Raw genomic sequence first — 12180 nt, forward strand, 5'->3', positions numbered from 1 at the left:
CGCTGAAAGAAGGAAAAAAAGAACGCCGAGCCAGCACAATGGAGCACTGTTTAAATTGGTCGATAATAAGATGTTGAGAAAATGTTTGAAAGAAATAATGGCAAAGTTCCGGCGAAGAGGGAGGGGGCAAGCAATTTAAGGGGGAGCCGTGGCTAGTAGGAATATGAAACTCTTAAACGAGAAAACTTTCAATTTCTTCCCATTCTATCCTTTCAGTTCGGTCCGGATCATCCGGTGGCGCTGAATGAACTTGGCAATTGTGCCAGCTCTTGCTTAAGCTTTGTTTGGCAGAATTTACTTCGTAAACTGTTCCATTTTGTTTTTGTTCGGCTGATTTGGCGTTAAGGTTTTTTTTGTACGATGAAAGAGATTTCTTTTTGAAAGAACAATTATTATCCATTCAATCATCCATTCAATGAGTCCTGACCTTGAATAAGGAAATACTTGAAGCATTTTGTTCAAATAAAAACAACTAAAACCATCCCTAACTAAATTTTCATTTGAGTAAAAATAAATGAAGCTTTTTATATTTTTTCATTGATTTTTTCAAAACGAAAATTTATGGCAACGCTACATTGTAACGACTTCATTGTATGAGGTCTCCTTAAAAATTCTTCAGATGCATCTCTTGAGGACAACAAGGCTCCGTACCCTATCCGAATCAATTTAAATTGATTTACTTTAATTGAATACCGGTTCCAAAACCTCACCGTTTGGCCGTATCAATCACCCCTTAATCGTCATTTTGTAATCCAATAAATACTGATTCAAAGTCCATTCCCTCCTGCCTCAATCATCATCATCAGCATTAGCATCAACTGTTGTATAAAGTCGAACGAATGAACGTGCTGGACAATGGCACCGGAAAACCAATGTTGCAAAACGCAAATCCCATTTTAGAAAAGCCCCCCGTATCGAGTTGAACGAGGCTGTTACTTTGAGAGGGAAGTTGAAGTGGGTGGAAGAGGACTCTGCAAGGTGGATAGTTCCCATGGATGGTGGCTGGAAACTAAGCCAAAAATGCCCTTAAAGGGTTTGAGGGAGAACTTACTTAGGATTTAGTCATTTTATTATGGTAGAAGGACATTATTCGATTTAATTTTTTCATACCTGCTTGACATCTTAGATTGTAAATTAGACATCTTAGATTGTAATTTTGTTAAAATTCCTGGTAATTTTTCCAAGAAGAAATATTTTGCTTAGATTAAAATTTGGCAAAAAGTTGAGTCTGTTACAAAGTTAAAGGTAGCACGCAGTCATGCGAAAAATCATAAGGTTTTCAACAGTACCCCCAAAAACCTCATACAAACTATTCACACACAAAAACTTTGTATTTACAAGCACAGTTACTTGATGATGCTGGGGGTTTTCGCATTTAAAAGCAATCGTTAGAATAACACCTGAACAAAGGGGCTTGTTCTGGGAATCGGTTTTGAATTTCCAAAGCCGGCACCGAAGAACATAAGCAACCGGAACTTCCGGTAAGCAACTACTCGGTCTGGGATTGTGGCAAATTTTAAGGATTAGAGACGCAATTTTGCTCCCTACTGTTACAGGTGAATTACTCGGGCGCAATAATACCAGCAACAGGGTTTCGAGATTATAGTAGGAAGTAAGGCAGGTCGTGGGAAAGACGGAACCATTTAGAAAGAGGTGAAATCCGAGAATTAATTTGCATCGATTGAAATCCCACTAGACATCGGAGTGAGAAATTGATGTTCTTTATTAGGTTGGTGTAAATGAAAACAAATTAAATCAAATTAAACCAATTAAAAAGTTTAAATGTGAAAAAAGCATTGAGGAAACTTTATTGATTCAATGGTAAAGCTTGAATAAATGAAAAAAGATAAAGCCACAGAAAGAAAATCAATGAAAGAGCTGAAAAAAGAAAGAAGATAGAAGAAAGAAGAAAGAAGAAATAAGAAAGAAGAAAGAAGAAAGAAGAAAGAAGAAAGAAGAAAGAAGAAAGAAGAAAGAAGAAAGAAGAAAGAAGAAAGAAGAAAGAAGAAAGAAGAAAGAAGAAAGAAGAAAGAAGAAAGAAGAAAGAAGAAAGAAGAAAGAAGAAAGAAGAAAGAAGAAAGAAGAAAGAAGAAAGAAGAAAGAAGAAAGAAGAAAGAAGAAAGAAGAAAGAAGAAAGAAGAAAGAAGAAAGAAGAAAGAAGAAAGAAGAAAGAAGAAAGAAGAAAGAAGAAAGAAGAAAGAAGAAAGAAGAAAGAAGAAAGAAGAAAGAAGAAAGAAGACAGAAGACAGAAGACAGAGGAAAGCAGGCAGCAAGAAAGCAAGAAAGCAAGAAAGCAAGAAAGCAAGAAAGCAAGAAAGCAAGAAAGCAAGAAAGCAAGAAAGCAAGAAAGCAAGAAAGCAAGAAAGCAAGAAAGCAAGAAAGCAAGAAAGCAAGAAAGCAAGAAAGCAAGAAAGCAAGAAAGCAAGAAAGCAAGAAAGCAAGAAAGCAAGAAAGCAAGAAAGCAAGAAAGCAAGAAAGCAAGAAAGCAAGAAAGCAAGAAAGCAAGAAAGCAAGAAAGCAAGAAAGCAAAAAAGCAAGAAAGCAAGAAAGCAAGAAAGCAAGAAAGCAAGAAAGCAAGAAAGCAAGAAAGCAAGAAAGCAAGAAAGCAAGAAAGCAAGAAAGCAAGAAAGCAAGAAAGCAAGAAAGCAAGAAAGCAAGAAAGCAAGAAAGCAAGAAAGCAAGAAAGCAAGAAAGCAAGAAAGCAAGAAAGCAATGAAGCAAGAACGCAAGAAAGCAAGACAGCAAGAAAGCAAGAAAGCAAGAAAGCAAGAAAGCAAGAAAGCAAGAAAGCAGGAAAGCAAGAAAGCAAGAAAGCAAGAAAGCAAGAAAGCAAGAAAGCAAGAAAGCAAGAAAGCAAGAAAGCAAGAAAGCAAGAAAGCAAGAAAGCAAGAAATGCAAGAAAGCAAGAAAGCAAGAAAGCAAGAAAGCAAGAAAGCAAGAAAGCAAGAAAGCAAGAAAGCAAGAAAGCAAGAAAGCAAGAAAGCAAGAAAGCAAGAAAGCAAGAAAGCAAGAAAGCAAGAAAGCAAGAAAGCAAGAAAGCAAGAAAGCAAGAAAGCAAGAAAGCTATAAAGCAAGAAGGCAAGAAGGCAAGAAGGCAAGAAGGCAAGAAGGCAAGAAGGCAAGAAGGCAAGAAGGCAAGAAGGCAAGAAGGCAAGAAGGCAAGAAAGCAAGAAAGCAAGAAAGCAAGAAAGCAAGAAAGCAAGAAAGCAAGAAAGCAAGAAAGCAAGAAAGTAAGAAAGCAAGAAAGCAAGACAGTACGAAAGCAAGAAAGCAAGAAAGCAAGAAAGCAAGAAAGCAAGAAAGCAAGAAAGCAAGAAAGCAAGAAAGCAAGAAAGCAAGAAAGCAAGAAAGCAAGAAAGCAAGAAAGCAAGAAAGCAAGAAAGCAAGACAGCAAGAAAGCAAGAAAGCAAGAAAGCAAAAAAGCAAGAAAGCAAGAAAGCAAGAAAGCAAGAAAGCAAGAAAGCAAGAAAGCAAGAAAGCAAAAAAGCAAGAAAGCAAGAAAGCAAGAAAGCAAGAAAGCAAGAAAGCAAGACAGCAAGAAAGCAAGAAAGCAAGAAAGCAAGAAAGCAAGAAAGCAAGAAAGCAAGAAAGCAAGAAAGCAAGAAAGCAAGAAAGCAAGACAGCAAGAAAGCAAGAAAGCAAGAAAGCAAGAAAGCAAGAAAGCAAGAAAGCAAGAAAGCAAGAAAGCAAGAAAGCAAGAAAGCAAGAAAGCAAGAAAGCAAGAAAGCAAGAAAGCAAGAAAGCAAGAAAGCAAGAAAGCAAGAAAGCAAGAAAGCAAGAAAGCAATGAAGCAAGAACGCAAGAAAGCAAGACAGCAAGAAAGCAAGAAAGCAAGAAAGCAAGAAAGAAAGAAAGCAGGAAAGCAAGAAAGCAAGAAAGCAAAAAAGCAAGAAAGCAAGAAAGCAAGAAAGCAAGAAAGCAAGAAAGCAAGAAAGCAAGAAAGCAAGAAAGCAAGAAAGCAAGAAAGCAAGAAAGCAAGAAAGCAAGAAAGCAAGAAAGCAAGAAAGCAAGAAAGCAAGAAAGCAAGAAAGCAAGAAAGCAAGAAAGCAAGAAAGCAAGAAAGCAAGAAAGCAAGAAAGCAAGAAAGCAAGAAAGCAAGAAAGCAAGAAAGCAAGAAAGCAAGAAAGCAAGAAAGCAAGAAAGCAAGAAAGCAAGAAAGCAAGAAAGCAAGAAAGCAAGAAAGCAAGAAAGCAAGAAAGCAAGAAAGCAAGAAAGCAAGAAAGCAAGAAAGCAAGAAAGCAAGAAAGCAAGAAAGCAAGAAAGCAAGAAAGCAGGAAAGCAAGAAAGCAAGAAAGCAAGAAAGCAAGAAAGCAAGAAAGCACGAAAGCAAGAAAGCAAGACAGCAAGAAAGCAAGAAAGCAAGAAAGCAAGAAAGCAAGAAAGCAAGAAAGCTATAAAGCAAGAAGGCAAGAAGGCAAGAAGGCAAGAAGGCAAGAAGGCAAGAAGGCAAGAAGGCAAGAAGGCAAGAAGGCAAGAAGGCAAGAAAGCAAGAAAGCAAGAAAGCAAGAAAGCAAGAAAGCAAGAAAGCAAGAAAGCAAGAAAGCAAAAAAGCAAGAAAGCAAGAAAGCAAGAAAGCAAGAAAGCAAGACAGCAAGAAAGCAAGAAAGCAAGAAAGCAAGAAAGCAAGAAAGCAAGAAAGCAAGAAAGCAAGAAAGCAAGAAAGCAAGAAAGCAAGAAAGCAAGACAGCAAGACAGCAAGAAAGCAAGAAAGCAAGAAAGCAAGAAAGCAAGAAAGCAAGAAAGCAAGAAAGCAAGAAAGCAAGAAAGCAAGAAAGCAAGAAAGCAAGAAAGCAAGAAAGCAAGAAAGCAAGAAAGCAAGAAAGCAAGAAAGCAAGAAAGCAATGAAGCAAGAACGCAAGAAAGCAAGACAGCAAGAAAGCAAGAAAGCAAGAAAGCAAGAAAGCAAGAAAGCAGGAAAGCAGGAAAGCAAGAAAGCAAAAAAGCAAGAAAGCAAGAAAGCAAGAAAGCAAGAAAGCAAGAAAGCAAGAAAGCAAGAAAGCAAGAAAGCAAGAAAGCAAGAAAGCAAGAAAGCAAGAAAGCAAGAAAGCAAGAAAGCAAGAAAGCAAGAAAGCAAGAAAGCAAGAAAGCAAGAAAGCAAGAAAGCAAGAAAGCAAGAAAGCAAGAAAGCAAGAAAGCAAGAAAGCAAGAAAGCAAGAAAGCAAGAAAGCAAGAAAGCAAGAAAGCAAGAAAGCAAGAAAGCAAGAAAGCAAGAAAGCAAGAAAGCAAGAAAGCAAGAAAGTAAGAAAGCAAGAAAGCAAGACAGCACGAAAGCAAGAAAGCAAGAAAGCAAGAAAGCAAGAAAGCAAGAAAGCAAGAAAGCAAGAAAGCAAGAAAGCAAGAAAGCAAGAAAGCAAGAAAGCAAGAAAGCAAGAAAGCAAGAAAGCAAGAAAGCAAGAAAGCAAGAAAGCAAGAAAGCAAGAAAGCAAGAAAGCAAGAAAGCAAGAAAGCAAGAAAGCAAGAAAGCAAGACAGCAAGAAAGCAAGAAAGCAAGAAAGCAAGAAAGCAAGAAAGCAAGAAAGCAAGAAAGCAAAAAAGCAAGAAAGCAAGAAAGCAAGAAAGCAAGAAAGCAAGACAGCAAGAAAGCAAGAAAGCAAGAAAGCAAGAAAGCAAGATAGCAAGAAAGCAAGAAAGCAAGAAAGCAAGAAAGCAAGAAAGCAAGAAAGCAAGAAAGCAAGAAAGCAAGATAGCAAGAAAGCAAGAAAGCAAGAAAGCAAGAAAGCAAGAAAGCAAGAAAGCAAGAAAGCAAGAAAGCAAGAAAGCAAGAAAGCAGGAAAGCAGGAAAGCAAGAAGGCAAAAAGGCAAGAAAGCAGCTAAGAAAGAAAGAAGAAATGAGATGGAAAAAGGGAAAATTTAAGATTTTTTGTTTTTTTTCTGGGATTTCAACGCTCTCACGGAAAATGTTGGTGCAATTCAGGGTTTATTTCCATGACATGTTTTGAATTATTATCAGTTTAATCGGACATCTACAGAAAATGGAACTCGATCAAGAGCTAGGTTTTTGAACTTTTCAGTGTATTTTTGAACGATGCATAACTTAAAGCTAAAAGTATCATAAATATTTCATGGAGATTTGTATACTACATTCTAAAAGTTGCTTAACTCATAGCTTCAGATTCTCATACTCCTTTGGTCATTTGAAAATAATTTCGTTGTCTCAATGTCAAAAAAATGTTTGTGTCATTTTCATCAAGCATCCATTTTCAATATCTTTCTAAACTCTCTACCTGTCCTATCTCTTTCCTCCTTGTATAATCTGAAATTGATGTCGTTGTTTTGTTCACCGTAATGTAATTGTAATTCCATAAAAGTAATCTACCGTCAGTAGTTCCCCCGACGAAGAAAAAGCTATACCAGTTCTAATTTTTACTAAATAAAACTTTTTTTTTCTATTCCCACCCAAATTAATCTTGCCGATTTCCATCCGAAAAAAAAACCAAAAACCGAAAATAGGAAACCGAAGAACGGCCAGTGTCCGATCCGTGGGCTACAGCGATCTGTTTGTGCTCAGCAAGAAGGACATGTGGGACGTCCTGAAGGAATATCCTGCGGCTCGCGTCCGTCTGGAGGCAATCGCTGTGAAGCGGCTCGAAAAGTACAAGAAGGCCCCGCTAGAGAAAGGTAATGTCGGGATGAGCTTGCCACCCACCTTCAACCACCACCTTTCACCCTGCCGCCACCACTAATTTACCCTTCCTTAAAACACAATTGCGGAAATCTTAAGGTCCCAAATATCCCTCAGCCCTCTCAATCGAATTTTGTTGCTTTCAAATTAAAAAAGTCACTCTCTATCGTATGCGCATGTTCAAGTCGATTGCACTGGGTAACTGGCATGGAACTACTAAATCACTAGTGGATTATTATTCAAATTAAAATCAAAATCAGTTTTTTAGCAAAACTTGTGCTTTGCAATAATTATAACATTGTTGATTTAAAGACAGTTTTTAAATTTTGGTTGCCAGCTTGGAATTTTCCGATTAAATTTCTTTTACTTTAACACTTTTTAATTATTATTATATTTATTATAAACTACACCTGTGGTCTCTGCAATCAATCTCATGAAGTACTTCTTAAAAAGTGGGGTCACATTCAATCAACGATCAATTTTATTGATTGAGTTGATGATCCACGACTATAATCCAAAGAATCAAGGTCCAAACTCTTCTCGTGAAAACTCAGATCCTCTGTTTATCGTGTGCCGATCGAGTGACGCATATCCTGGGTGCCTATCGCATCACAAAACAACTATAACTCCGATTACACATATCCAACAAAGACGTAATGAATTAATTAATTCAACCGAACGTACACTGTAAATTTTTGCCTCGATTTCCAGCAAAAAAAAAATGGCTGGAAACGTTCAGCAATCCAAATTTTTGCTGGAAACCAGTAATCGATTTTCTTATTGCTGGATTTTTCAGCATTCGGTTGTGATCTTGTCATTTTTGCTGGAAAATCAGCAATCGATTTTCAAATTGCTGGACTTTCCAGCAATTGGTCTAGTTTGCTGGAAAATCAGCAATCATGTTGTCAAATTGGAGTCTGTTTGTTTTCGTAAGCTGAAGCAGGGTGAGACTCTTTTTCACAAATTTTGTTTATGTTAATACTATTTTTTTATTTTCCTCTATATTCTAGCAAGCAGACATCAAGTCAAGGGTTAGTTTGTATTGGAAAATGGATTTATTGGATTCATGAAAGGTATTAATCAAATCTCTATTTCAGCTGGCGGATGATGCTGCCACCCCGGAGGCGGTGTATGATATATTGACAAAACATATGTCTCTGCTAATTTATTTAATTCATAATAAAAAAAATTTAAGAAAATAAATGTTGTTTATATCTTATCATGTGCACAGCCAGTTTCAATATTTAAATTTAAATTGAAATATAAATTTGATACCAAATACAGCCGAATGCTTTGATAGAAATTGCTGGTTTCCAGCAATCTGGATTGCTGATTTCCAGCAATTTGAATTGCTGGAAACCAGCATTGATGTTTGCTGATTTTTCCAGCAATCGATATTGCTGGAAATTTTGCTGGAAAGTCAGCGGGAAAAAAACCAGCAAAATTTTGCTGGTTTCCAGCAAAAAAAAATTTGCTGTGTAGGGGTCTCTTCTTCGAGTTTATTCTCCACACTTCAGGCGGATATCCTAATCAGGGATCTCACTAGTTTAGATCACAAAATAAACAAAAAGTAATCTAATATTGAAACATTTTAAGGCTGAACAAAAATACGTCAAAGCTATTAAACAAAGTAACAAACAAAAAATACGGTGGTTAATCTCTTCATACTATTAAACAATTTTTCAAATGTTAAAAAAATTCTGCAAATCAAGATTTGCGTTAGAAGATAGTGTCGAAGAAATGGACATTTTCGAAGTTATCTCCTAACGCAAACCATAAGTTTAAGAGCTTTGTAATTTTTGAAAATGTTTGGTTAGGCTGATGAACGGTATCAAATTAAAATAACCGAATATGAAGGTGCAGTACCGATCAAAATGCTATAGAAACGAGACGCGTTTGCACTGTAAAATGGTGTTTGAACCAAAAATAGTCAACATAAATGTTGTTGATGCATAACGTGAATGCTTTTAGCGGCATACCACTTCATGGAATTTTTTCCATAATGGCAGGATGCCAAATCCTGCCAAAACAGCACAGACATGTCATTTTTCTTCAGGAAATATGGCAAACGCTTTCGAAGGCACCCTTTCAAATAATTTTTTTGGTTGACAGTCCCGGTTGCAACGAAAATGTCAATTTTCAAGCCGCACGCAGCACACAAGGTAAAACGATGTAAAAACGTGATCAAAATTGTTTACGCCAAAACGGAGTGATTTAGACCCATTGTGTCTTCGGGACATTTTATCTACATTTAAAGCACTTCAAAATGAGCTTTTGAAAAAAAAAATGATTCAATCACCTAGCAGTGAGATAGAAAAATAACTTTTTGTAATTTTCATTTTAGAGCAATTATGGATGTGGCAAGTTTTTAGATTGTAAAAAATGTAGCAATTTTGTCGAAAACGTCAAATTCGTAGAAGCTAACCCAAAAAAGTTAGAAGGGTTCAAAATTAAAAAATATTTTTCATTCAAAATTTTCAGTTTTTTAACTATATCTTTTCAGGCCGAGCTTATTCAGCCAAAGTATGTTTGAAAGAGTTTTGAGTCACCCAAAATCAAACAGTTTTGTCAGACACACTTTATAAAAAAAAATTGACTGAAACGAGTTAGATTGGAAAAATTAAGAAAAAATAGCTGTTTTCAAACACCTGTATCTTTTTAGTTCAGATGAGTTCGGTTCATTTTTTGGTTCCATCAGAATCAAGCAGGTTTCACCGTTAAAAAACATAGAGTTTATAATGCTAAATTGTTTATTTTGTAGCTTTATAAATGGTTGAAGTTATCAATTTCCAGGGATTTTAGAGGACAAACTTCAAGTTTAAGACGTTTTTAAGTCTCCATTGACGAATTTTATAACCTATCTTTTCGCATAAAATACAATATATTAGACGACTTTGTTTTTCGGTTAGCTAATTTTCAATGCAAAAAATTGTCCTCTAGATTCCTTAAAAAAATAGCTAACTTAAATCATTTATAAGGCTACAAAATAAACCATTTAACGTTGTAATTTCAGTGTTTTTATAACGATGAAACCTGCTTGATTCTTATGCAACCAAGAAATGAACCTGACTCATCCGAACTAGAAAGTTACAGGTGTTTGAAAACAGCTATTTTTTTCTTAGTTTTTCCCTTCTAACTCGTTTCAGTCAGAAAATTTTTATAAAGTGTGTTCGACAAAACTGTTTGATTTTGGGTGACTCAAAACTCTTTTAAACATACTTTGGTTGAATAAGCTCGGCCTGAAAAGATATAGTTAAAAAACTGAAAATTTTGAATGAAAAATAATTTTTAATTTTGAACCCTTCTTACTTTTTTGGGTAAGCTTCAACGAAGTTGACATTTTCGACAAAATTGCTACATTTTTTACAATCTAAAAACTTGCCACATACATAATTGCTCTTAAATGAAAATTACAAAAAGTTATTTTTCTATCTCACTGCTAGGTGATTGAATCATTTTTTCAAAAGCTCATTTTGAAGTGCTTTAAATGTAGTTTAAATGTCCCGAAGACACAATGGGTCTAACACACTCCGTTTTGGCGTAAACAATTTTGATCACATTTTACATTGCTTTCCCCTGTGTGCCCAGGTACAAATCCCTTGCCAAACGAGATAGATTTTGGTAAACTTTAATAGTTTAATAATATGCTTGAAAATGTCTTCTTTGCCCTTCCGGTCATGGCCGTAGGAACGGGGGGGGGTTTTGGGGGTTTAACCCCCCCCATGAGGGTCCAAAAATGCAAGCGAGGTATTCTACTCTACACTCAAAATTTGAAATTCATAATCAAATTTTGATAATAGAGCAAAGATATTCAAGAGTAACTATCTGAACTAAAAACTAGTACCAACCAAAATCCATTCCAAGTTCAAAATTCTGCTACAGTTTTTCAAAATTTTCTCACTTGTTCATAGAATAAGGTTGTCAGATTTTTTTCAGCACGTATGCCGGCCGGACAAATCCGGGCTGTTTTATATAAAAACCGGCAAAATCTGGGTATTAGATTTCAAAATTGTCGACCAAATCCAGGCAAAACCGGTCAATTTTGGTCAAAACCTAAGAATTGCTCATCAAAAATTTAGAAAAAAAAACTTAAAAACCTTTCATGATGATTTTCCAATGAAATCTGGGCAACCGGGTCCGGCCGGACTTTTTGCAAATTTATTATTAAATATCCGGGCCAATCCGTTTAAAACCGGGCAATTTGGCAACCTTATCATAGAAATAAGGTCTTAATATTAAATTTTAAATTAAACCCATTTTGGAGGTTCTGGTGAATTAAGATTAAACCAACAATACAGAATTTAAATAAAAGATTCATGAATGAGGGCTCTAAGATTTGGCTCATGAAATTCTGATCTGGAATTAAGTTTCGGATATCGTATTTTTTGTATGTTTTGGAAATCGTATAGAAATTCGGAAACAGATTTGAAGTTAATTTTTTGAATTTAGGTTTAGAATTCAGAAGAAGATTTAGCTTATGAATGAGTTTTTCAACCAACATAAAATTGTTCAGAATTTCAAGAGAACATAAACAAAAAAATTTGCTTGTCAATTCAATTTCCAGATTTCATTGTTTTTATTCAAAATAAATTTGTACACACAATTCAGCTGAAAATCACAAATTTTAGTTTTTTTTCTAAATTTTGATTCATGCAAAATATCCCAAATTATATTAAAAAAAATCATCCACAGGATTTTTAGTATGGAATTGATTTCTTATGAAAAATATTGCCTGTTTAAGAAACATGTACCTGATCTTCACCAAAAAAAATCTGCAGATTGTATTTTATTTTCTCTTTTTTTTTATTTATATTGCAGCTTTCTTTAAGCCAAATTTCAAATTAAAATCATAAATTTAGTTCAATTTTGCATCAAGCAAGTTTGATTCGAACTTTTTTTTTATCTCTTATTGTTTTTATTCGAAAATTTTAATTATTTTCATCAAAGGTTAGAATCTTGGAGTTTGCAAAAGAGTTTAGAAGATTGGTCTTGTTTGATTTAATTTTAAGAGAAATTGAAGGCTACCCTAAAAAGAGCTTATTTTATGCTCAAATAAACTAACTTTGATCTACCAGACTTTTAAACAAATTTTAAAAAAATTTACCATCGATGAAAGCAAATTTCATATTTTATTTCTTGAGGTTTCATTTAAAATAATTTAGCTCACCCTTTAGGTTAAAAACCACTTTTCTAAAGTTACTTTTTTTAAGGTTTTCTAAGCCATCCTTGTGGCATTCGTGTCTTCTCTTAAGTTACAATTTCATACAAAAACTATTAATGAGTACTTAAAAATGAATAATCATATAGTTACAAACATAATTTGTTTTAATTTTTTTTATTCGTGTGTTTTAGACAAAAAATCATAGGTGAAAATAAGTCATCAAAACCCCCCCCATGAGTCGGTTCTTCCTACGGCCCTGCTTCCGGTTGCTGTATAATTCTCTTGTCCAGGAAGCTGTCTGAAGTCTGCCTTGGCGTACGTTTCGTCGTCCATTACCACGCAATCCAAAAATTTTTTTTTTCATTTATTAACAATTTTGTAGCAGTTGGATTAGTCT

The 12180-nt window shown here is 35.1% G+C and overlaps 1 protein-coding gene across 2 annotated transcripts in view; it reads left to right on the plus strand.

Moving 5' to 3' along the window:
• LOC129754733 (cyclic nucleotide-gated cation channel alpha-3) overlaps positions 1-12180 on the plus strand; it is a 708907-nt gene that overhangs the window by 656865 nt on the left and 39862 nt on the right. For both annotated transcript variants that reach the window (XM_055750948.1, XM_055750949.1), the window contains one exon: positions 6451-6618. In XM_055750948.1, the coding sequence (XP_055606923.1) occupies positions 6451-6618 (168 nt within the window). The remainder of the gene's footprint in view (positions 1-6450; positions 6619-12180) is intronic.

Source organism: Uranotaenia lowii, chromosome 3, assembly GCF_029784155.1.
Source record: "Uranotaenia lowii strain MFRU-FL chromosome 3, ASM2978415v1, whole genome shotgun sequence".
Classification (NCBI taxonomy): Eukaryota; Metazoa; Arthropoda; class Insecta; order Diptera; family Culicidae; genus Uranotaenia; species Uranotaenia lowii.